Genomic DNA, 27,193 nt, shown 5'->3' with positions numbered 1-27,193 from the left:
TTTAAACCAAAAAATGCTTGATGGGTATATTTACATTTAGTGTTTATGACCAAAGCCAAATTCATCCTCTGGGGACTATGAATGTCACTCAAAATCCCTCAAATAGTTGTTAAGAAATCCTTTGGGCCACAGTGGACTCAAAGACCTTAATCTCCATCTCTGGATCCCCAGGATGCAGCTCTCATGTGGTTAGTGAAAATACTAACTCTACTGGAATTGTTTCTTTGTAGTTTGTTAGTTGTTCTGCAGCATTTGCACACAATTCTTCGGCTATTCATTGCAGCCCTTCTCCCTGTGTGTTTGGTCCTGTAATTATGCTAAGAGTGTATTTATTTGTAAGTATATCAAAGGGCGCGAAAGGTGGGGAACTGTTTGCAACTGTTGATGCGTCCCACCTGATAGTGCTAAAAAGACAGAGCCACTGAGGTGATGAAGAGGCTTGAGAGAGAAAAGGTAATAGAAGAGGAAAATGCAGAAGACAACAAAGGACATGTGGAAAAAAGAGGACATAACAGCAAAGACACCAAAGAAAGCCAATGAGAAGACTGTTTATCCTGCCAGCAGCAGAAACACTGTGCTCCATTTACCACATTAGCACCAGCTAATTATACACTACTGAATATATTAGACTAACTAATAACCAACAAACCACTGCCTGTGTGTGTGTGTGTGTGTGTGTGTGTGTGTGTGTGTGTATACCCGGGGCACTATGTAGAACTCATTGGAGGTTCGAGTTGACCACTTTATTCCAACATTTTAACAGGCCTTTTGGGGGCCATTCCATCTAAGCTTTTCCCCTACTGAGAACTGGAAGTGTTTGCATTGCCTAGATTTTGTGTGTGTCTGTGTGTGCGCACACGTGTGTGTGGGGCGAGAGAACAGGTCATTTGAGGAATATTCCATTTTAGTTCCTCCCTATGGGGCACAGCTACAGAGAGAAACTCACTGACTATGAAATGAGGCTGCAATAACTGCATGTCATGAGGAGCTGCGCTGCAGCACGGAGGAGTGTGTGTGGTTGTGGACAAGTGTGTGAGTTTGTGCGTACCAGAGTCCTGAGCCAGCATTCTTCACAATGCACGTGCCAGCACTGGATGGAAGTGAGTGGCATCGTGTAGGAGTCCTAGGAACACACAGAAAGAGACAGAGAGAGAGGAAACATGAAGTTACACCAAATTCAAAAGGACACGCACATGCCGGGTAACAACAACCAAAACAACACTGTACATTCCCTGACCAACAGCATCAAACCACTAACCATGAAACGACACAGCCAGCAGCCACAGAACCACTGAGCAAGGCAGCGTGGGAGGCAACGGCACCAGCAACCTGCACGTCACACACACATGGACACAATATCGGGCAGGCAACGAGCAGAGACGGAGGGAAGCAGGCAGAGGGAGGAGAAGATGAGGGAGAAAGCCATGACTGGCTTTCTTTTCTTTTCCTCTCGAAAAGAACGGACAGATGAGGGGGAAGGAGGAGGGGGGAAGAGGAGCGGAGGAGGGAGGGAGTGCCTTACCCTCCGTAAGGGCTGTGGGAGGAGCCTCTTTATGCCGCTGCCGTAGCCACCAATCACAAGGCCCCTGTACAGGCAGTACAGGCCGAGGGGGAGGGACTTAGGCTGCCTCTCTCCGACCTCATTGGCCAGCGGCCGGGGCCCTGGCCACACCCCTAGGCTCTTGATCTCCGCACCTGACTGGATAGCAGGCTTCCTCTGCGGAAGGGAGGGGTGGGGGTGGGGAAGGAGAGGGGGCGAAAGGTGGCAGCTAATCATAGAGGCGGGCTTGTACTGGTCGAGCACTTATAAACACCACAGTGTAACACGCGCGTGTGGACAGACACACAGACCCACGCACACGTAAGAGAGCGCGTACAGCTTGGACAGCCTATGAGGACTGCTCTGAGGGAACGCTTGAGAACTCTCCCTCTGTGTTTGTACTGACTTTGTTTTGTTAAATAATCATGAAATATGAAAGCTAATGGCTTGGCTATGTGTCTGAAGGTTAACAGGAGACCAGTAGAAAAACTCAGCTGTAAGTCAGACGTACAGTCATTCACTCTGTATTTTATGGCACAATGAATATTGTTGCTTTCACTGTATTTTTGCTCAAGATCTGATTGGCAATTGATGGGATACCGTAAAATGTAAGGCTGTTTTTAATAATAAGATTAGTATTGAAATACATGTCTTCATTATCCATTGACTTTAACTGACATTGCTACTATAGTACTGATCTAAGTTAGGATGCATGTTTATGGGGCTCACGGGGGTCAATCATATGAATGTGAATGTTCATACTATAACCGCAACTAACAATTATTTTCGTCAGTGATTAATCTATCAGTCATTTGGTCTTTAAAACATCAGAATCGATGGTAAAAACAAAAAAAGGCTGTCAGAAGTTCCTAAAGCCAAAGGTAACATTTTCAAATGTCATGGTTTGTCTAACCAATAGTCCATACTCAGCTTACTATAATACACTACACAAAACCCAAAAACTGTTAGATCTTCTTTTTATTTACTTTGTCTTGTGAATAACCATCATTAACTAATATTACTTTTAATACTTTCTGTTTTAAAACAGTTTGTCCTATTATATGAATAAATGCACTTGTTAAGCAGAAAAGCTGCATCTCCCCTCCCAAGTTGACCAGTAGGTGGGGGTAGATATCCACTGATGAGACTAAACCTCAGCCCTGAACTCACTTCAGGACCAGGGGAGGATAAACTTGAGCCAACTTGGCTGCAGCAGGAGAGCACTTGTTTTCTACTTACACACAACTACCTGAGCATTGGAAGGTTATGATCCATGCACAACAGTTAGTGAATCATAACTCTGCTACACATGTTTTTGGATATACTTGGAGGCTGTGGTGGAAATCTCCAGCTCCTCTAAAATGCTTCCTGTTTGCCAAGAAGTGAAAGCAACCTGATGACTTCTACATCAGACACACCATGACAGGGAAGGAGCACAGTGGCGAGTTAAAAACAGACAGAGACGGATTAGTGTAAGATCTGTGTGTGTGACATTGTACACATATCTGTGTTTCTCTGTATGCTTGAGTGTGTGTGAGAGAGAGAGAGATGAGGGACAGTGACAGATGAGCGGAGAAGAGCCGTGTGTCCATGGGGCAGTGAGTGATCGATCGCTGTGTCTTGCCCTCCGTGTCACCTCGGGCACCCAGCGACCTTTAGGAAGCGCAAGCGTCGGTAATTACCTGCTTTTCACACACACAGACACACACACACACACACAGAATGCCGACGCTGCACTGTCCACTAGCTTGAAGGATGACAGGATGGGTACTTGACACAAAGTGGGAAACACAAACTCTTATGAGGGGGTGCAGGTGCAGTCGTATCTCAAGCATCTGATGAACACGAATATTGACACTGTCCCTCACTCTCCCTGATATTGTCATGGATGAACAAATGGCTTATATTATCTGGGAGTCCAATCAATAACCTATACATGCTGTACAGCTCAGGCCCATCCTTCCGCTTTAAAATGCACTATAGTTTGTTTTTTGATTGTCATCAGGGTGCTTCAGCTTCATACAATTACAACTGTGGCCATGAAAATATCTTACATATATTAATACAGAGCAGAATCCTGATCATATTTGAGGCCGTACTGCGTTTCCCACTAGAGTCTCTTATCCCAGCACACATTCAGTTGACTTCCGAAGCCATGCAAGAGCATAAACCACCACAACACAAAAGCAACACTCATTCACTTATAAAGCTACTTAGACATCCACAAACTGAGGGAGATGAGATGCGCACAGTTCCTACATGCACACTTCAATGAGTATCCAGCATACAACACAATAAACTTCACATTATGTAATAAGAGTATCTGCTGCCCAAAGCGAGAAAGTGGAAAAATCAAGATTTATGATGTGGTCAATTAAAGGGTAACTTTGGTATTTTTCAATCTGGATGCTGTTTTCCCATGTTTTCTATCTGACTAATGGGAACAATAATATTTAAAAATGGATCCAGTATGGTGCTGCAGCTGGCAGTGGCGAAACAGGCTGCAATGTAATCCATCAGGGCATGTGTGCACCATCAAATTACATCCAATACAAGTGCTTATTTTTGCCTCTGACAGGGTCAAATTGTTTTAAGTGTCTGACAACATTACAGAAAGGATCCTACTGAGGCCGACCTTTTTGTTTAACCTGAAACTGCCCAGGTATCACCCTCGCCAAGCCCGCCAGACTCCCATAAAATAAAGAGTAACTGTATTGAGCCAACATATTTCCACCCAACTGTGTGAATTAAGGGTTAATTTCAACCAAACCTGGGTTGGTGTTGTCACTGTTGGAACAGTGAAAAGACAAAGCAAGACTGTTTTTGTGAGTTTTCTGAGTGTGGTTGGTTTGGAGATACTGTTTTCAGGGCAGTTTCTGATTAAACAAAACGGATCTTATGCCTGGTTTCCATTACACATATCATGTACTGTTTATATGATGCCTCAATCCAAATACCCACAAAGCACAATGTGGCCACAAGCTTGCAATAATGTGCCCTGGCTTGTAGCATACTACAGTTTGCAGAGACTGCAGTAGTTATGTTGTAAGTACAGTAAACTGGGGCAAAAGAAGGCAGTATTTGGGGAGCTTGTGACATGGGACAGGCATCGTCATCTTACTCATTTTTGAGGATCCAGTCACTGCACTGGGACAGAGTATCTGTGTGCCACTAGTTCAAAACTTGTTAGATTGAAGGATATGAGGAAGGCGCTCTTCATTAAGCTCAACATCCTCCTTCGGGGGTTTCCTCAGAGACTACTACTACTAACCCTTGCAGTAACTACCAATACCATAAACCACGGCTGCTCTTCTACATGATACCACATTAAGTTCTACAAATGTTAGATGCAGTGCCTCCAGACAAAAGGCACAATACTGCCACTAAGGGTTGATTTGAAACAGAGAACATGCATATGAATGGTATACTCACCATGCAGATGAGACACTTGTATCGGTCTCCTCTCAGTATCTGCCTCTCCAGCTCTCTGATTCGAGCCTTCAGAGCCTCCATGGTAGTAGCCGTAGACTCCTCCTCTGTTACCCTGGAAGATAGGAACAGAAAGAAAGACAGAGGTGGAGATGTTTAGTGCTGACTCTCTAAGACATATTGATGAGTGTGAGACAGTGTGTAAAATTACACACTAGCAACCACTGAAAAAGTAAAGCCAGACCATGTCCAAACTTCAATAAATGTGAGAATGGTGTTCGAAACACCTCCATGCTTGAGGTGGTTTTTCGCCTTTGTCGAAACACAGCTGATGCAACAAATGGGATATGGAAACACCTTCACCAAATATATTGTGACTTAGTGAACAGTTAACTAAAAATGACTGATGAGCTGTTTCCACTGTCAGCATTTTGAAGTGCATAAGAACCATTGCCTTGATTTGTCTTTGCCTCTGGGCAGCATGAAACCTGGCCAATACTTGTTGACACAAAGGAACAGTTAAACTTGCCCAACTGAAACAAATTCCTGGAGACGTCTCTCCATTTTTCTCTTAACCAGTTAGATGGCCAAGGCAACTTGTTTTGTATCTGGTTTGCAATGTCTACTGCTTCTACTCTTGATTACAGCATGCCTAAAAAGCTTAGCCTATGCCACCTACCTCTGACCAAAATCATAATTTAGGGAGCCGAGTTTATTCGCTCAAAACCAGTTGATGGAAATGCGCCCAATTCTCATTGCTTTTTAGCAACATCTCAAAAGTTTGCTTGAAATTCACTTAAAAATTTAATGGAAACACGCATTGACAAATAAAAAACAGGAAATTGGCTAAAAGAAATCTTCTGTCTCTAACTTTATGGTGGTTGACATTAATACTATCAGTCTTGACACAATATTGCACTCTTCTGTGACTACCTACTATATCTAAATATATGTGTTCATTCCCACAATGACAGCTTCATGAACTCCTGTCTTTACATAAATGTGTCAGTGTTCGATTCCCCACATTCACAGCCATCTGATTATATCCCTCTCTGCAGTGCAAACCTGCTCTCTGTCCCTCAGTATGTCGTATGACATGTTTCTCTTGACAACCTCTTTATCATTGCCTTCTGTCTCTCTGCAGTTCAATACACGCTTGGGCATCTTTAAACCCCCCAACCCTTAATTTCTCTGTCCAAGATGGAGCATGACATTCTTCTAATTAACTCAGTTGTATCTTCATAGGGCCCATCATACAACACATTTACAACTTGAGTCCCTTTCTTTGCTCATTCCCACAATTCTTTCTATTTTCCTTAGACTCCATCAGCTTTTTCATTCTTCAATTTCCCTGTTTTGACTCAAAGTGCCCTGTCCTCCTTTTATCAAAATCTCACATTCACGTCTCATCCTCTGCATCTCCTCTCTTATGTTTTCCATCCATCCCTATATCCACCTATCCGTCGCAATTTATTTCCTTGCCTTGTGTCCTCACTTCATCCCTCCCTCATTCTATCCACTGCCCTCCCTTTCTTCCTGCCCCTAAGCAGCCTCTGATTAATGTGTAGCATGATAACAGAAAATGTGCATTTAACACTGTCCGACAGCATATGAAGCAGCCATAACTAAATCAATACGGCCGACGCACAGACCACAACGCTGCAGCTGATGATGATTTGGCGCTGTGAGACGAGGCCGCACGAGCCAGCCCTGTGTTTATTATGGCCATCCACTCGTTCTCTGGCAAGATGCAATAGCTGTGTGTGTGTGTGTTAAAATGGGAGTGAGTGTGTGCGTTTATGGTGATGTGGTCATTTTGCAGCCTGATAGCTAGCTGATCTATGGTATTGATCTGGATGGGGAAGGACAAGCGGAGAGAGGGTGAGAGGAAAATAGAACGATAAGTGGCTGTGTGTGTGTGTGTGTGTTCCTGTGTGTGTGTGGCCTAAGATATGGCTTCATTTTCTGCATCCTCAAACAGCAGAGGCAGGGAAATGTAAAGAAAAACAAGGACAGAATTTCTCAATTTCCTATTAAGAGGCAGGTTTCTGTAAATCCATTTTTACTGTATGCAGCAGTATGAGTAGATTTACATCTTATTTCCTTGAGGCCTATCGTCAAATAAGCTCATTAAATTAAATTGAACATTTAGACTAAATTGAAGATTAAATTAAAATTAAACATTTCAGGTTTGCAAAACACTCCAGTGTTAAGCTGCGCTGTAAAAGCTGAGCGTAGAAGCCTTATGTTTGCAGATAGTTCAATTTCCTTTTGGCAGAAACTTATGCAGGAGCAACGAAAACTCTCACACAACTGCAGTCCCCTATTCTTTCTCTTCCATCTCCTAAAACCTCAAAATTACGCTGCAACTGTTTTACAACAGGATATTCCCAGATTGTGATTCTCTATTTTGATTGGCTGGTAGCCCCTAATCCTGTCTTCTGAAATGTGCCAACCCCTGTATGACTATATGATGCCAAGCGTTACAAATTGTAAGAATTTTGAGGTATAGGGACTATATTTCATGATACTTGAAAAGCTAGATCAAAATCCGATTTTGCTTCAGTAGTAAGTACTTATGGCTTGAGCTGTAGCGATTAGTTAAAGGTATCTAATTAACCGAAATGATCGATTAAACATTTTGTTCATTTAAAAAACACCAATTTTTCCTTGGTTTCAGCCTCTCAAATGTCTCATATTTTCTAAATTGGGTATTTGGACTGTTGGTCCAATTAAGCAAGAAGATATCACAATGGACTCTGTGCATGTATGATGAAGGTTTCACTATTTTATGACATTTTTGAGACTAAACATGCGATTTACTGTAAAAATAATCTGTAAAAAAAAATCTGTACTTAGTTGCAGCTACGGCTGGGTATTGGTACTCAACACTCTAAAGATATCGACTTAATTAATGATACCTGCATTCAATCCTTTTTGTATGTATTTCAGGTCTAAAAATATGACTATTTGTACGTTTGCTTTTTTGCAGCCAATCATCTCAAGTGTTATATGATTTAATGCAACATATGATTGGCATACTACCCCAGCAGCTAAATCCATAAAGTCTGTAATATGGTGAAGTCCACAGGGATGTATTTGTCAAAGCTGGCAGTTCAACGTGCCTAGATGCCACCAAAATGGTCGACAGTATGGCAATGCTACATGCCTGTTTTGTCTGGTGGCATTTAACATAACTGAATGCTTACATTCACATAATGGGTATCGAAAAATTAGAATTATTGCCTTACAGTTGTATGCCTCAGTAAACCAGTCACATTGCAGTTAAAATTTACATCCACATTTGTGAAAACATGGATGCTTCACACACATCGTCCCCCTGACAACACAGACGATCTATACAATCAGCACTGTTTCAAGTTGGGCAGCCAAGACTAGAGTCACCAATTCAGTATCTGACCATCTAACCAAATATCTCCCTTCTGCTCCTGAATTGTTGTGTTAAATAATGGCCACAAAAGTGTTTTTGCAAACTATTGATGTCACAGTGTCGCACCATCATTTTATCCTATTATACATTTAAGTGAAATTCTGTCATGATTAGCATATAAATTCTCATAAGTTATAGCCAAAGGCATGTTTTGTGAGGTCACAGTGACCTTGACCCTTGACCACAAGATTCTAATCAGTGCATTCTTTAGCCCAAGTGGAGATCTGTTTGTTGGGTGTGATCTGTTACATAATAAAATAATGAGACATTTTAAAGATTTTTGCAGAGATTCATGGTACTTATTGCACAGAGAAGTCAGGTTATCAGGATCTGGAGGCTGGTCTGGACTTGTCTTGATCAAGAACACTGAGCCATTCTTCCACAACAGATGTAGCAAGGAGGTTTTGCACCCTCCATGGGAAAAGTCTACCTGCTCTAGCTCCTCCCTGTAACCCATCACTATTCGATGTCTATAAAGACCTAGTTGGGACTCCAAGCCTGACTCGCCACTCCATGCCCTATAAACTGCTTTACCCTCTCCTCTTATTAGTTCTGAGCTTGTAAAAAGCCATTTAGCCTTGATTAGCCTGCTAGCTTATAAAGCAGCAGTGGACTCTGGGCTGGACAGGACTGGGTGGGGGTTGTCCCTAAAACAAGGCTGTCTCTCTCCTTTAACAGCTCCAATAAAGCCCCCTGTCGCTCAGTTGAGCACAAAACTCTGCCAAGGGGCTCTCCTTCCTTGTCCAATGTCGGTTAAACAATGGAGACGGAGAAAGTTTTACACTTAAAAAATATTCTCCTTTTCTTCCAGCAATACTCACCTCTGCTGTCTCCTCTCTATCGTCCTCTCTATCTCTAAAATTAATATTTATTTAGCACAGTTAATTGAGTACCACATCTGAATACATGTTAATCTATTTTTTTGCGGCTGAGGCTATCTCAACCAGGGGGCAGGGAGGTAGAGGGGGAGTAGGAGGGAATGGAGGAGGTGCAAAGATTTACTGGAGGTAAAAAGGAGAACAGGATGATTTCACAGGGCCAAGGAAAGGAAAGACAACTCTCTGGGGCTAAATGTGACACAGGGAGAGATAAACTACCTCTCAACCAGCAAGAACCACAAGTAAAAATCCTTGAGTCTAAGCCCTTTATGCTATTTGTGTGTGTCACTGATTTAAGCTGGCTCAGGGGTTTTTAACCTTTTCAGTCTTGCAGCCAAAAATACAGAAAATTTATGTCACTGTGGGACCCAGGCTTAGCAAACATGTCATGTCGACTCACAGAAACAAGCTAACAGTTCAATTTGGGTTACAGCCTAAAAGGTGAGGTATTCCTGGGTTAGGAAATATACAAGAATCATTTGTGTGAGTTGGCTGCTACTCAGTGTAGCATCAAGTTTCCATAAGCGTGAGCCTCAGGGAGGGACTAACAGTATATAAAACATATATAAAATACACAGATCTGATCCTGATTTGCAAGGTTGTATGAATGCAGGTCTTGGTAGAGATACACCAATATGACATGCTATATCACGCTGTTGCAAAAGTTTGATGGGCTCATAAACAAAAAGTCAATCAAACAGTGTGTTGAGGTAAGATAGCATTTTATTTCATCTGAATCGGCTTAACAAATAACCTTTTTAAATCTGTAATCAAATCTATAAGTGCAGCTCTTAAGATCTGAAAGTAGCTGCAGTTAGGAACAACTATATCTCAAATATTCAACTGATATCTGTGTTCACTTGCTGGCTGAGAGGGCAGGTCCTGGTTAATATTAAATATATGAGCAATTGTTGACATGATATGCATTTAATTTAAATGGCCACTGACCACTCTGTTAGTCTTGTTTCACAGAGAAAACAGACAATCCACGATCCAAGAGCGGGGTAAAGAGTGGTGCTTCTTTCTCTACTGCTGCATTTCCACTGCATGGTACAACACAGCTCGACTCATCTCAACTCGCTCTTTTTTGGTTTGTCATTGTGGACAGTACCTGGTAATTTTTTGTGTCACCACGGTTGAGGTTCAAAGTGAGCTTAGCTGATGTAGAAGGTGGAGATAAAACACTGCAGACCACTGATTGCTCCACATTACTTATGATTATTTATTAAAATTCTTGTGTTAATATTTAGTGAAAGCGCCAATATTCAAACCTACGATACAGTCACAACATTGATATCAAAAATATGAAAAATCTGATATTTGATTTTCTCCATGTTGCCCAGTCCTACACTACACCACACACATGACAAGGTGTCGACGTTCCTCTGTTTGGTTGCCGATGAAGTGATTCAGCAAGTGTTGCGTCACAGACGATGTTAGGGCAACATCATGTGGTGTCCCTACAGCGATCAGCTCAGAATCTGGCGTACACTTGAAAACGCTTTGGAACCCAAACCTTCAGTGTTCAGTCTATATGTAATACAGCAGTGAGTATTCCCCTAGACTGTGTCCTTGGCTGTCCATTGAGTATATTTTGCTGTCAGTACAACAGTTTGAATATGTATGGGTCTCCCTCCAATTACAGATATTAACTGGTATGTATGGTACATCTGTTTGCTCTGTGCTGTGCAGGGTTGTATGTATGAGAGTTTGTGGGCACAGTGGGACGAGGCTCTGGCTTGGTAGGTTTTAAACCGAAGCTGTGGCCTTGATCTTAAAGGCCTGCCATCGTAAAACCTGAGGAACCAATACTGAAATACAGCTTCCATTCATGCAACACGCTGCTACTCCAACTTAGTTACTGGCCCACAGGGCTTTTTGAATGCTGTGTGCATGTGTGTGAGTGAAAGAAAGTGAAACTGCGGTGCATTTCCATCTCCAGTCACCCCTATGGCGACAAGCAAGCACGAAAGCCTGACAGAGACAGATAGATGGCTGTGCCTCCCCTCTATTTAGCGCTCTGTCCCCAACGTGTGTGGGGCTATTTCTCATTTCATTAGTGTGTGTGTGTCTGTGTGTAGCTGAAGACCTCCGCCATCCGTCTCAATCAGCCCAGTGTCTTAATCTACTGTCTACCTACATTTTGGCCTCACTCAGCCTCCCTCTCTCTCAACACAAGCACACAGCAAATGACAAAATTACATAACAATTAATTCTAAAAACACAATATTCAAGCAAACATTTTATCAGCAGGTAGGTAAATAAATCTCTTGCACGTAGGTGCTGTGAAAATAGCAGCGGTAAATCCCTTTAGAGCATCATTCTCTGCTGCACCCTGTTAACCGAGGCCTTAACTACACTGACACACCATGATAAAACATTTAAGTCACTATTGATTTCCCCTGCCTCAGCCCGATCTGTGTGTGTATGTGTGTAGGTCTCAGATGGCAAAATGAAAAAGGAGGGGGCCGTTTTGTAAGTGCCTGAGAAAAAATTGAGACAGAGGATGGGAAGAAAAGAGAAATGGGAAAGAGAAAGAAGGGAGAAAGAGAGAGAAATGTGGCTTAGCGACAACAATAAAGAGAAGAACCAGAGAGAAAAGGCAGCGAGAGCGACTGGGCAGTGTGTATGTGTGTGTGTGTGTGTGTGTGTGTGTGGGGGGGGGGGGGGTAGAAATCTAGCTTCATCACTTCCAAATTGAGGACAGATTCAATTATTTGCAGAAACCACATGGAAATCTCTCCGCATTGTTCCAGCTGGAGCACCAAATTTGGCAGCAATCGCATTGGCGGCATTGGAGGGGCCATTTATCTTGGAGGGGAAAGAGCGTCTCAGGCGTTGTACGTGTATACGTGTGTGTGTGTGTGTGTGTGTGTGTGTATGTGAGCTCATTTATCTTGCGGGGGAATGAGCAAGGGAACGAGGACGCCCCGGGAGGCGACCAGATCATTACCCATCTGGGATCAGAGACAGAGAGAGAGAGAGATTTCACTGACGCTGCCCCCGTGCAAAGCCACACACACACTTGTACAATGTATCAATGTAACGAAAGGAGACAAATCTCATTTTCATTTGGGGATGGAGGGGCACAGAAGCTCCACAAATACGTGCATTTATAGCAAGCGGAGAAGAGTGAGGCAGGGAATTGTTCCAGCCAGCTGACTGCTTGTTCCATTGCAATCATTCAGCATCTAGTTGGCTCCCTTTAAATGGATACTTCGATTAAGGCATGCTCTTCTCTAGGTGGCCACTAAGACCTCAGCTAGGACAACATGTAGCAACAAGTACAACCACATTTTGACCGTGACAAAGTCATAACCTCACATTTTCTTTGGGAAATGTTAGAATTTCAGGTAGTTCTTAGCAATGAGTGTTAGGCAAGCAAGATGATTCTCACTAAACTAAATCTTTGAGATTGAGTTCATTTCCAGAAATGATTTGTTTACCAACATAAGTCCGATGTAATGTATGGTCTGTAGCAGGAAAATAAATAACTTGGAGTAAATGACAGCTCTGAAAAGAAACTCAAACTCACTGATGAGCTACAACTGTCCTCTAAGCTATGCAAACAGAGCAGCATGAGAAGAGCACCTTGTCCTCACTGACATCAGTACCACACCAACTGTGCATGAGTGTGTGTGTGCAAAACTAGATCAATCAGCACCATCTGACCACTGCCTCTCTACTCAGCCACACTGACCTGCCTACATCTCTCTCTCTCACACACACAATAACACACAGACACACACACAAAATGAAACAAGGAGGATCACAGCACAAACAACTTATCGAATGCATCCCCTCGCTCAGCAAACACACACACACACACACACACACACACACACACACACACACACACACACACACACACACCTTTTGCCTTGCTGTGCTGTTTCTGATCAATACACTTCAAGCTGCTCTGCTTATTCACCAGTTATCCCATCTGCTGATATTTAATATGGGGAACACACACACTGAGCGCTGATTGATTCATTGAAATGAAGCATTAATTGCACGCAGCCTATCAAGAGGTGACAGATACATGGAGAATACTACACATAAAGCTACAAAAATTTCATATTTTTAGGAAATATACGTTTAAAACTTTCCTAAAGTAAATTCTGTCATTAGTGTCCTGCTCTGGTGGCCAATGCAGCCTTGAGAGACGTTTGCAATAACAGGGAAGACAACACACTCCAATCATTTATATTTTAACATTTTGCCTGAGGAAATGACTGGGAAAGGGAAAGGTTAAGAAAACGAGATGAGAGTGCTGCTTTTTAGGGGGTATTCCTAAAGGTACTCCAGGTGGACAAAGGAAATCACTTTAAGAAATAGGGTCTGGGATGGAAGGCAACAAGCAGACTGACCCCAGCTCAGTGTGTGTATGAGTGTGCCTGTAATCGCATGGGGCAAATGGACAGGAGAATATGCCAGACATGCAGCAGCAACCAATCAACCAAATCCCTCTTTCTCTTTGCCCACCGACGTTTCTCTCTCGCTCTCGCAATGAGCTGACCTCTATTACCCATGCAGGGGACAGGGCGTGTGTGTGTGAGATTGTTTACTTGTGGCAGAATATGGATGAGGAGATGGAAATGAGGGAATTACAGAGCGCTGGCCTTTCACACACAGGGTGTTCTAATGAATAGGCCAGTGTGTCCGCTTGTGAATGTGAGTGTATGTTTAAATCACAGCTGGGTGAGGGGATTTTCTTTGTAATGTCCAATCCAGCCTCTAGCTGCAGTCATATATACAGGTCAATATGACATATTTAAGAACTTGAGATTTTTGGAGTATATCTGCTGGGGCTACTTCCTAAACTTTGATGATTTAAAGTTTCCCCAAGTCTGATCTCACGTTGTCAGTTAAATCACGGCACTTTATTCAGCTGTGCATTGAGCAACACAGGATATCTGCATGGAGGGCTTTAAACGTCTCCATTTCGCAATTACAAAACTAACTTGTTTCTGTGTGGTGCTTCAACGCTCTCAGCTCCAGTGCTGAATGCAGCCAAGTTTGCTAAACTATGATTGAACTAGACACAAGCACATCATCCTGTCAGCAGTGAATCAGCACGGACACGGATTATTTTACTGAACTATGACCAGGACACACACTTTTGATTATTTCAGAAAAAAAAAATAAAAAAAATTCAGAGACGACTTGAAAAATTCTGATTCAGGTACAGCCCTAATTTCTGCTTTACTGATAAACATACACAATCGTATTACATTACTAGTGTTAAGGTGCAGAGGAGGTATGTGATGCCACAAGAATGTTCCACTCTCTGACAATTTTATACTTCTAATTGGTGTTAATAATGCTACCATTTTTGGTTGAAAGTTGAACTACTAGGAGCTGCAGGGATGACCTTTTTTGGGGGCCAGTCTGGAAATTAACATCACCCTGCTTCCTTTAACAAAAAGCCTATGGGATTTTTCCACTGGACTTTGGAGTATTGCAGAAAATAAGCTGTGTGGCAAACATCAGTTTGTGACATGTTTTGTTCTGCAAAATAATCTTTACAAATGAACACCACTTTATGATTTTTTAATCATAAATGCAACGAACAGAAATAAAAGCGAACTAAGGCTATTAATAAACTACACCACGGTCGCATGAGCCACCACAACAAGGCTGTAAAGCCGTGTTAGCCACTTGTTTGCAACTGTCTTTTTTAAGACACGTTAAAGCTTCAGAAATGATGAGTGGGAATTCACCAGTGTATTTCTTGTCAAAGAGCAAATGTGAAAGTCTCTTCAGCTTGTGTTAACCACAGACCTTATTTCAGGCATCTGAATAACCAAAACCAACTCATTTAAAAAACCCAGTGACTTCGTGATGAGGGTACCGGAAGTGCTAAAATGCTAACTCATTCCTTGTCTTTTGGACTCATTCCTGCAGCACACTAAACAGATGTGGGAAAAGCAATAATATTTGATCTAAGATTATCTCCCAAAAGTCTATATATATATTGTTAATAAGAACAAAGATTTTTTTTTCTCTCTGTTTGCATGATAGTTCATTATGTGGTGTAATTTTGTGTGTGCCATGAGGGTAATTTGCTTTCCTCCTGTCCAACTGGTCAGTAACAGTCTATTACCCAATTCCAAATGGGAGCCAAGATATGATCAAAAAATAATACAGAAACAACATCTGTAATCTAAGTGCTACCTGTATAAATGCCATGTGTGTGATGTTCAGTGTCATCGTCCTGCCATTCTTAAAAAGCTTTACTTGAAAACTATGAGAAAACAGCTGTTTATCATGCATCATGTCGTGGTGTATAAACGGTGTTGTTGAAAGCATGTGTCTAAACAGTGTGAACAAACATTTGCATGTTTTCACCCTGCTGCCTTGAAACCAGCGTGTGCCTTGTATCTGCTTGTGTCTACGTCCCCATTAATGATTCTAAGGCAGCTCTGTGCTCAGAGAGAACACAACTGCAAGAAAAATCAATACCTGGAGAGACCCTCCCTGTCACTCACACACACACACACACACACACACGGCAAAAACAGAATCCACACAAAATGCATCATTTATGACCCTCTACAAGTCGACTCTCCCACAAGTACAAAAACTCATCACAAAGTCATAGAATCACCGTGTGTGTGTGTGTGTGAAATCGGTCTGATACTGCGATGGGAAACATGACAGAGTCATTTTCTGTCTCACCTTTTACAACTAGATCATGATATGCGTGCGTGTCTGTACATATGTGTAACCTACTTTTCGATCTCACTGTTTTTACAGGTGCGCGGGGCGCAGGAGGAAGAGGAGGAGGATGAAGGGGTGCTGGGGTCTGTCTTGCTGCTTTCTCCATTGCTCGTTGAAGGCATCTCTGAAAACACACAAACAGGTAATGTGGTTAACACTGGAGAGTGACTGTTGTAGCTGCAATAAGCATTCACACACCTCCCTGCAGATTCAAAAACCATGAGTCAAAATGAGGAGAAAATAAATATCCAACATTCTTGGCAAATTATCTCTTGTGTAAGTAACTATAATCTTTATATGAAGACTTGCGATACTAAAATCATATTAAAACATTATGAATAAAATGTCTTAGCCCTTCTTACCGTCACTGGCCCATTTGGAGAATTCAGGCGTTATTCTGTTAGAAGGCATCCCACCGCTGCAACAGAGACAAATGTTGGTATGAATAGAGCCTCAATGGTGCATTCCATTTCACTGACAGTGTAACCTACAGCGAATGTCGGTTGGAACGCCCCCAAGTTTGGAGAATCAGACAGAGTTGTAAGCCACAGAAGCAAAAGAATGTTTTCGCCGCTTTACCTTGCCACAGAAAACCCTCATTTGATGGGGAAGCAGTTAATGGCTTCAGTTCCCCATCAATGCCCTCGTCAAAGCCACCAGACTCCATTCACAGAAACCGTAAATTTGGCTCCCTTAACACGGGAACTGCTGGTCTACTGCTGCCTCAATCAGTTAGTTACTGTTTCTGAGTGAATTCAGTGAATCCAAACTTACCCTTTTAATGCCAAAGTTACACAATAATACAAATGTGGAGAGAGAAGCAGACGAGCAGCTCCTGTGCTCAGGGGTGTTAAATGACTGTTTTTCTTAATGCAGTCTGGCTTTGATGAGAGCAATGTATCAGCTTTAGTCCTCTGTCGCAAATCGCTGTCTGACGGTGTGGTGAAGCAGTGAAAATATTCTTAATATGGTGTACACTTCAACTGATATTATTTTTTTTTTAGCTGGGACCTTTTTAGGTGGCTAAAATGTGTTTTGTTTCTGCCCCCATCTACAGCAATTAATTGCTTGGCTTCTCCAAACTGGGGACATGCCCACTGACTTTATGTTACACACTCATTATGGATAACTAACTCATTCAACCCCACTTAAAAAAATCTGAACTATCCCCTTAGATTCATATTCTGCTAGCTTGACTGTGCAGTAGTTATGGCCTCATACTTGAGCACGGCTCCCCGTAGCGCCTCCCTCTCCCTGGCTTCTCCTTGGTCCTCTCCGGCTCCAGAGCAGGGGATGATATCGGCCTCGGTGTACTGGGCCTTGCCGTATTCCAAGGTGTCGTCTCCGTCCACGTCTAGGTCGGCATCGCTGTCTGCCGCGCTCTCCTTGATGCTACACGTGGCAAAACCTGTTCCTGTGAAGAGAATATGAACACGAATTTCAGCGTGACTTTCAGTAAGACAGTGAAAATGAGAGAACCTTGAGTTTCATGTGTGGAGAGGAAAATTTGCCCATCACTGGCTTCATCACTCATAATTTTCCAGGACACGACATAGTGAGGTTTACTTAATAGGTGTTAAAACTGACACCACAAGTGATCTAATACAACATGAAAAATAAAATCACGGCTGCAAGTCACACATTTAGGCAAAATAATTTCTTATGCTTTACATTCCAGTTCACACTTGATTAAATGTCAGAGTAAACACATATCAGTATCTAATGTCACAGATCCAGCAAAATATATACAGAATATAACAACAGGGACCTCTGCTGCCTGCTTTTGAGACAAGCCTAAGAGATCTTAAACTTGAGGTTATTAAAAAACTTTACTTTTTTAAGGATCTGCAGATGGAGGGAGACGAGAAAGATATCTGGTCAGAGAGATGAGGGTGAAAAGAGAGACAGACACGGGGTGAACTGATGAAGACTGACACTTCACCCATCAATCTTTGGGAGAAAGAGAGGGAGAGTGGGAGACTGTGGGAGTGTGTGTGTGTGTGTGTGTGTGTGTGTGTGTGTGTGTGTGTGTGTGTGTGTGAGAGTGGCACTTCTATAAACCCAGTGATGAACGCTCAGACAAACCCTTACCACTGCCTGACTGCTCCCTTCAGCTCCACTTAGCCACAGAGCCGGCTGTGTGTGTGTGTCCGTCACTTAGAGGCGTCTCCTCAGTGTTTGTTTGAGACTGTCTGTCCCTCTGTCACTTAGGCCCTGTCTCTCCAACCCCTTGAAGGTGTGGGTGCACGCGCAAGTGTGTGAGTCTGTCTACCTGTCACTTACACCGCATCTATCTACTACGCAAAGGTAGGTAAGGTGTGTGCGTGTGCAGGAGTGTTCACGTGTGTATGTTACTTACTATTTGAGCACTTGTGTGTGTGAGAGTGTGTGTGTTTCACTTGAGATGTGACTCTGGATGTGTCTGTGTGTGTCTACCACTGACAGGCCTGACAGCCATCTTATTTACACCTATCCCAATTTCTACAAGCTCTCAGCTGGACTAGTGTGTTCTGTGTGTATGTGACAAGTGTGTGTGTGTGTGTGTGTGTGTGTGTATATGTGTATGTGGGACCAGATAGAAACTCGACAGAGTTGACAGCCATCTTATTTAACCCCCTGTCCCAGTATGTGTGTGTGAGTCTCCATACTTGACTTCCTATAACAGTTGGTCTCAGTGCACTACAGTGTCTCACTGCACTATGGCGTCTTTGTCAAAGTGCAAATCAGCCGCTAGGGCTCGTCTCCGAGGACCTTCTGGGATTTAAACATCTGCTGCTGCTTCTCCTGCTTAACGGTGTAATTCATTTCACTCTTACTCTAGAAAAGAATAAAAAAAAATGAGGAGGGAGGAGAGAGAATGTGAGCACGGAATGGCTGAAAGCCGCTGTGATAAAACGCGCCACCGATGCTAAGCCGTTTTACGACAGGCCCATGGTTTTTAGTGATCAAATAAAAAGGACCTTTTAACTTTTATTTGGTCTCAGCGGCAGAGGGGAACATATGGGAACAATGGCCACGCAGCGTAAATCTAGCAGCCTGCTGGCTCTGCTCGGCTACTGAGGCTATAGTTTTTCAGGGCATGGCAGAAGGCGAACAGAACACGTTACATTATTATACAGCCTGACATGGTGAAACCGTTGGACTTCATGCATTTTTTCCTCTCACCACTGGCAGACTTCCTTGCTATGTAGAGTTGGTTAATTTGGGGGAAAGCTCAGTCTTTCAGGTATGGAATTTGTCCCTCCCTTACTTACCATCAAAGATGGTAACTACCTAGCCTACACACACAGCATTCCAGACCAGTTTGTGAACCTACAACACGGTGGTGACAGGTGAGATACAGTTCATATTCAAGTTCACACATGACTTTCTGCCTTTCATTACTATGACCCAAGCTTAAGCCACTCTACCCCCAATCCCTCAGTGTCAGCCAAGCCAGGGAAGAAAGCTTCTCATCCATCAGCTGTAAAGGAGTGACCAACTGGATGAGAGTAAAACAAATAGTTTTAACTCCAAACCACTAATGCACGAATGAGTGCTTTTGTGTGTGTGTTGTAGTGGTGATGGCAGTAGTGGCTGGAGCATAATCCAATCAACTAATCAAACTATGGATCTTGTGGCTGGTTGGCCACAACAACTGTGTTCATGAGGTGGAACATGAATATGTGGGCTCTGACGACTTGGTAATGCCCATTTAGAGAGTTTCACGAGTGTGGAAAACCTACCAAAACCTGCCCATGGAATAATTTAGAAAACAAAAGCAACAGTGGAGAGATGACAGGATGTGTGGCAGAGAGATGCAACGGAGTTCCTTGGACAGATCTGGACCAGGGACATTGCAGTCTCAATCTCTAAGCCCACAGAAACGCTCAATAATCACTTTAGTGACCCTAAAACCGACTTTAGAACTACAGTAAGTGGACCTGTGGTGAGCTCTGGCCCGAGTGATTCACAACAAGATCACAATAATGTACAATTTATGTAATTATAATATCAGTACGACAACTGTATCAGCAGATAAAGCCTTAAAAATTAATCACACATCAGCAGAAATCCAGTATTATTTATAATAATACAAAGTGCGGTACAATACAAACTTAAAAATAGCACAAGCTCTCAGACATTTTAAATGATTCCCTTATGGATGCTGTATTTTTGTCCTTATTTGAGGTCTATTTGTACATGTACACACTCTACATGTCTTTGGTGTTTTAACTGTGAGCATATGTGTGGCCGGTTGTGTGTGTGTGTGTGTGTGTGTGTGTGTGTGTGTGTTCTAGTGCTTCTATCTGTCCCTCTAAGCAGTCTTGGCAGGCCAATCTAATCTGGCCAGGGAAAGGTCAGCCCCACTCTAACTGCCTTTCACTCACATTATGCACCGACGCCCCCTCCCCTTTCTTTTTCTTCACCTCTCTTCCTATCCAGTCCTCCTTTCCTCACCTTCTTTGTGTTATCACTTCTTCCTTCTTACCTTTATTCTTTCACATTTCTCTGAACTATCCTCTTTCCACTTTTTCCCTTCCCTTGCTTGTTTTGACAGTTTGCTTCTTCACATCTCTTGCACCACCCTTTATCACTCTATTTTTCTCTCTACTCATGTATCACTTGTTCTCTCTCTCCCCTGGTCCAGTCCCCAGTTTCCCCTCCTTTCTGTCAGACAGGCATGATCAATACACACACATACCGACTCGTACAGGGCCATCCTGGTCTGTCTCATTATCATAACCATCTCCTGAATATCGTTGACTCTTAACATACTAACTACACATTTTATCCTCGGAGCTACATGCCTCATGACAGCAACAGCGGAGACACTCAATCTACATACGTGTCACCACAACAACACTACAAGTTCAGATCTGAGGAGGAGGGCAGGATCAAAGGACCCATCAGGCTGACAGACAGCCCGGACCGACCAATCGACCGACCTCGGCGACATCCCGTTACCATAGCAATTATCGGGACCCTCTAAGAAGCAGAGAGGAGGGGAGTCAAAGGTCATCGCACTATCTTTCTGCCATTTACAGGTCAGAGAGAGAGAGAGGGAGAGAGATGGGGAAAGGGACACAGACACAAAGACATGAGACGGCCATCTTTGAAGTCCATTTACAAAGCACAGATTTCTCCTCTGCTCAATCCCTCTGGGCCATCTCAACCTGCAATAATCCCCCTCTTCTCCTCCTCTGTCTCTCAGGACAGCCTGATATCAAACCTCAGGATCTGTCTGCCTGCCTCCCTGTCTGCCTTTCCATCTGTCTGTGGCTAAACTGACAGATCAACTATTTTCTTTTAAGATCGGCCACTTAAAAAGCAGGAGTAAACACTTGAGAAACAAATAGGAACATTAAACGTGCTATGTAATGTGGTACATTGAAATCTGATTGTAGGCCCTGCATAATATGAGGAAAATCTGCAATGTGCTATAACATTGTTCAGTGTTGAGATGATGATATGACTCCATAAATAAACAAATACTGAAGTGTGCATATTAGCTACACAGTTCCAATCTCCCTCTGCTTTAAAGGTCCAGTGTGTAGGATTTAGTGGCATATAGCGGTGAGGTTGCAGAGCTGAAACTTCCCCCGTGTGCCAGGTGCTCAGAAGAACTACAATGGCTGACGAAATGCAAATGTCTCTATCTGTCCGTTCTATGCTACCATAGAACAACATGGCAGCCTCTGTGGGAAAGGACCCGCTCTGTAGATAGATATATATACAGTTCATTCTAGGGTAACAAAAACACAACAATTCTTCTTTTCAGGTGATTATAAACTAATTAAACATAGCTAAGAATATCATACACCATTTCTGCCAATAGATGCCCCTAAATCCTACAAACTGGACCTTTAATAAGTATGACGCTAATACAGATAATAAACATTGGATAGCTAATATTCACTGAATAAAGAAATTAAATAAATTACTTTGAACATGCATATTTTTACTGACTAAATGTATGCATATGACTATGACTTCAGCATTTAATTATTAAAAAAACAACAACCTGAAAATTGTCACAGAGGTACTTGGGAAACTGTTGTACAAGAATTTTGTGGGGTTTGCTGGTAACAATTGGATCTTATTTTTAATGGAATTTCTAAAATCTGAAACTAAATAAATAAATACATAAATAAAACAAAAATAAATAGAATATTTTAATTGAAAATGCTGTAGTGAAAGAACAAGACAGTAAAGGCAGATGTAGGCCTACGAATTCATCAAAGAAATAACACAGAAACTTTTCTGTTTAAACAACCTCATGACAAATCCAGTATAGATTACTGAGTCTACAAGATTTTGCTTATCGATTAATCACTGATGTCATAAACTAAACAAAAATGGCAACTTTTGCTGGTTCCAATCTCCAGTGTGAGGATTTGCAGGTCTTGCATTGGCGCCAGCACAAAAAAACGTCAAATGAAATATTTTGACATGAAATTATTATAAAAACTTAGTTGTAATAAACACATTTTCCTTTAAAGACAGACTTTTGAATATATCCTGCCAAGTTAAAAGTAAATGCTAGTTGCTTTCCAGCTCATAAAACCGAGACTTAGACAGACAGACAAACAGTCCACTAGACAGATAAAGAAAGCTCTCTGTCTGTGCCGTGGCTCCTTTCAACCTGGCTAAGCCGGTGCGAGGCACAGGGAAGTCTTCCCTCACACAGAGTTGAATCATAAACTGATCTTGTTCGATTTTTTCCTCCCTTCCCACCTCCCCCTCTCTCGTCTCCCTTGAAAGGGCCCCGTTCCCTCTGCCTTTCTTCCTCTGGCTCTCAAAGGGAGGGAAGGATGGTGGCACTTCACAGAGGGATAGGCCCTCTCTTCATCCCGCCAGCTGAGGAGACCCCCTGCAACATCTCTATATCCGTCTAGCCGGCCGCTGGCTCTCAAGAGCCTGCTGGATTCAGCGGTGAGTGTTAGAACCACTGAGGAGCTTTCAAGACAAAATCCACCTTCTGAGCCTTCTGCCAAGTATGTGTGTGTGTGTATGTGTGCGTTTCAAGTCACTCTCCCCAGGCCACCTCAGTTATCTGTGTCACATCACAAGGTGCCCTATTAGAGCGTGGCAGAAGGGTCCTGTGTCTGCTCGTTTAATGACGTGAAAGAGAGATGGGCGGATTGGAAGGAGCATTGCGGAGATGGATGGACGGGTGGGGAAGCCACCACCCACCCCCACGAGCTGCTCTTTGGCGCAGTTTAGTTGAGATTTCAACATTGATCTGTCTTGTCTCCTCTCTCTCTGGCTTGCAGAGAGAGAGGCAGGTGAGGCTCAGCGTGTGTGTGTTTAACAACGGATCGAACAGGGAGAGACGGAGGTGAGCAGGAAGAGGGACAGATGAAAGCTGAGGCAGAGCCAAGAGAGTTTGAAAGAGCCTCTTAGAGATGACAACAACTCTTTACCTCCATCTGTGCACATCTTGATGCTTTGCCTCTGTCTGTCTTTCACCACGTTTTACACAGAAACAAACTGAGGCCACAGCGGGAGGCCACTGTGACGCACAATGCAGTTAAATCATCAGACTGCATGTATTCATACTATTTGGTAAACAGAACTAGAGTGTATGTTGTGTTTGGAGGCACTTCTGGGGCTTAGAGGAAAGATTGTTGTAGCAAAGACATAAAAAGACTGAGAGAACAGTGTTGGCAATGTTTACACTAAGGAAGTGTTGTGTAGGAATTAAAGCTATATTACCAACCAACTTCAAGTATTCAACTCTTCTGATAATTGATTCAAATATTCCCTGGTTTCAGCTTCTCATATGAGCTGGTTTGCTACTTTTATTTGTCATATACTGCAGTAAATTAAAATATCTACGGATTTGGACTTTTGTCATTTCATTTTATGAATCTAGAAAACAATCTGCAGATTAACTGCTGGACTGCTGGTCAGATATACAAGCAATGTAAAGATGTTAGTTTGGGCTCTAGGAACATGTAACCTGCTTTTTTCACTTTTTGGGACACTGAGTGAGTGAGTGAGTGATGCAGCGCTGCTTTTGTGAGCTGAACTTTTGTTGGGTGGCCTGTTTTTATTTATATCTGTTGCTCACTTTGAAAGGACCTCAATGGACGATAAACGGCTGATTCACAAAGTTAAGATGAGGAATTATCTACACGATACCTCATTTCACTACAAAAACATAGGTATGGTGGAGACAGACTGGAGAAAGTTCGCCAGGGAGCAGAAAGTTTCTGGTGAGCTAAATGACCCTTGCTAATAACAAGTTATGCTACTTGCTTTTGGCTAAATTGTTATTTCTATTAAACATCATAATATAAAATGTGTTTAGTGTTTAATAAAGTAATGTTACAAAGTAGGAGGACTGCAAAGAGGCCAGTCACTCATCTTAAGTGGTTACATCTCCAGGCTGATCTCAAGCGAACAGTTGATACTTTTGTCTACATAAAGTAGACCTAACAGAGGTGCATCTTTGATGGATGCAGTGTAGACAGAGAGCTTTGATGTGATTCAACGCAACAGTGTAACACTCATTTGCTGTTGGAGCACAGTGTCATTATGTTCCACTCGGGAGCGGCAACACCTGGTAAAATTTGGTATACCAGTCCAGTCTGGTGTTTGGCTTTATATCATATTAGCCCAACCCTATACAATTTTAACAACTCAGCTCATTCTCCTGTGAGTGGTCTAGAAGCTGACTCATAGCATTGATGTTCCTGATCATGTCAACATCTTGCTTGATAAAATCAAAGTTATGGAAATATTGTCAACTTCAGAACGTAATTTCACGTCCATTGAGTTAGCTCAGATCTCACATAAAGAAAGGAAACATCTGACTTAAATGTATTAAGTAGCAGATACAGACAATTATTGTATAACAGCCAGCTAAACTAAATTTAATATTTGGAGGGTGTGATGACGAAAAAGCATTACATTAAATTGTCACTTGTTTGTCCAGACACCCCTTCTTATAAAAATGTAAATAAACTAAGCTTCAGAAAAGAACTTGGTTAAAAATAATAACAATAGCAATTTGAAAAATCTAAGATGGGGGACCAAAGAGAGACCGTGACAGAGAGCTACCACTGTAGGTGTGTTGTGTCATGGAGCAGCCATGCTCCCCAGTGACCAGCTCTCCCATCCAGGTCTATAATTGCATTTCTGGGCACATACACACTCACACTCTCTGACTCTCACTCTCTCTCTCTCTCTCTCACACACACACACACACACACACACACACACACACACACACACACTGGTGACCACCGGGTCAATTGCTCAGCTAAATGTGTTTTCCTTCCCCTCACTAAGAGAGTTGTGTAGGGTCGAGCCAAGCTGAGCTGGGCTGGGCTGACCCCAAGCTAACCCACACTGCCACCAGACCGCTGGCACCATTACAGCTCCCTGGTCACATTCAACACCAGTCCCACAGAACTAACACTGCTCACATTGGACAGGAACAGAGGGAATGATGGATGAGCAGAGAAACAAGGAGACAGACAGACAGACAAAAGGTGAAAGGGGACCAAGAGGGATCTGGGCCGACCCTGTCTACATAGAGCTAACTCTGCTGTGACGACCACAGAGCTGTGACAAGTCAGTCAGTCATCTAACAAGCAGACAACCAGACACCTACGTCATCACACAGCACACACCAGCACTGAACACAACCTGCCTCTGAAGAGAAACCAGTGTGAAATAAAACCAGCATGGTGTTGTTTCAGATGAGGTGTGTGTGTTTGTGTGTGTATACCTCTGAAGCCTCCCTCCAGCAAAGCTGTAGCTCTGATCCTCTTCTGCCCCGCCCACTCGTACTCCTCAAAGCCCCGTCCATTCTCTCCATCCATGTCTGCGGAGTCATCATCGCCTAACGCACCCTCACGCTGACACACACACATATACAGGGATTTTGTTAATCAGGGCACACACATACAGAGTAACTGTTTAACAGAGGTGTCTGTGTCTTAAAAATCGTAACAAATTTCAGTAAATGATTTTACTATTTTAAGTAATGGTGTGGTGGAAGATAGGCCAGATCTCCATAGCACGCTTTACCTGTGCTGTACCATGACGAGCTGTGGTAAGGCCCCGTATAGTTGGTAAATGTCGATAGGACGCAAACAGGAAGGGAGAGAGACACTGCCTATCTGAATTGTGTTTGAGGTTTGCACAAATTGCAATACACACCCAAAAGTCTTCGTCAAACTACTTCACCGAACCTTCTTCTGTTGTCTTTTTTTCTCCCAAAACTAAATGGCAACTTCATCAAGCTGCTGCAAGTGCTTGCATTGAAAGTCGATTGGTCAAAGACCTTGTGATTGTTTCATTTTCATCTTTTACTGTGAAGCTGCAGCAGGAAGTGACGAGTTTGCCGCCACGTCTTACTCTACTTCAGATCAACAGCAAAGAGGAGATCTGAAAACAGAGACTAGTCTGTCCATTTGATCAACACCACAAGACAAACATCGGTGCTTTGGCCCTGGTTGCAAGCAGCACTGAAACATCTCAGTACAGTATCTGTTTTAATGATTACGTAAAGAAAGCACAGCTCACGTGGCATGGTACAGCACTGGAAGCCCTAAAGCGTGCTATTGGAAAAGATTTATTAGTGTCTCTATAGCTAGTGTAACAGACGGTGGTCAGTGAGGTGAGATACAGGAGGAGTGGTGATTAGTGGTGGTGATTTATTCTCTTTGGTCGACTCTAGGAAAGAATGGAAGTGTTGAGCATCTACAGGAAAGAAGAAGAACCGGCGACCAACCCTGGTTTGACAACTACAAACCAGAGAGAGGAGGTGACTGGAAATATTTTCCTATTTGGGCTACAGCAGACAAAGCCAAATTGGCCCTCATCTATGAGACTAAAGGTGTAACTGTTGTGCTCATACAGGAGCTGCATGCCAATGAATAAGATACAGTCATGTCATATGGGATAAACCGCAGAAATCAAATTTTTGTGTCAGCTTTGCAACACTTAATGATGGACATGTGAATACTTGACTGTCGGTATGTCTTCTTAATGGTCTTTCAGACAGTTTCTCCCATGTGATGTGAATGCAGTACTGCTATGTAAAGAAGTGGTCTGTATCTAGTAGAACTACAGTTGCTATTGGTTGGTACCGCACTAATACACAGAAGTGATTGGACAGCATCTACAGGAAGTTAAGAGGTGACTGATCAGCATCTACAGGAAGAGAAGGGTTGA

The 27,193-nt window shown here is 42.8% G+C and overlaps 1 protein-coding gene across 6 annotated transcripts in view; it reads right to left on the bottom strand.

Annotated features, from left to right (window-relative positions):
* Positions 1–27,193, bottom strand: part of rnf220a (ring finger protein 220a) — a 178,354-nt gene that overhangs the window by 6,692 nt on the left and 144,469 nt on the right. For 4 of the 6 annotated variants that reach the window (XM_033650015.2, XM_033650016.2, XM_033650017.2 and 1 more), the window contains 6 exons: positions 25,743–25,872; positions 17,243–17,435; positions 16,384–16,439; positions 16,034–16,145; positions 4,973–5,084; positions 1,049–1,123 (listed from right to left, as the gene is read on the bottom strand). In XM_033650015.2, the coding sequence (XP_033505906.1) occupies positions 1,049–1,123; positions 4,973–5,084; positions 16,034–16,145; positions 16,384–16,439; positions 17,243–17,435; positions 25,743–25,872 (678 nt within the window). Of the gene's footprint in view, positions 1–1,048; positions 1,124–1,522; positions 1,718–4,972; positions 5,085–16,033; positions 16,146–16,383; positions 16,440–17,242; positions 17,436–25,742; positions 25,873–27,193 lie in introns of all 6 variants that reach the window. The other 2 variants (XM_033650010.2, XM_033650012.2) reach the window with 1 other exon arrangement.

This window comes from Epinephelus lanceolatus, chromosome 12 (genome assembly GCF_041903045.1).
Source record: "Epinephelus lanceolatus isolate andai-2023 chromosome 12, ASM4190304v1, whole genome shotgun sequence".
Lineage (NCBI taxonomy): Eukaryota > Metazoa > Chordata > Actinopteri > Perciformes > Serranidae > Epinephelus > Epinephelus lanceolatus.
This window is presented reverse-complemented; position numbering and strand designations above follow the sequence as displayed.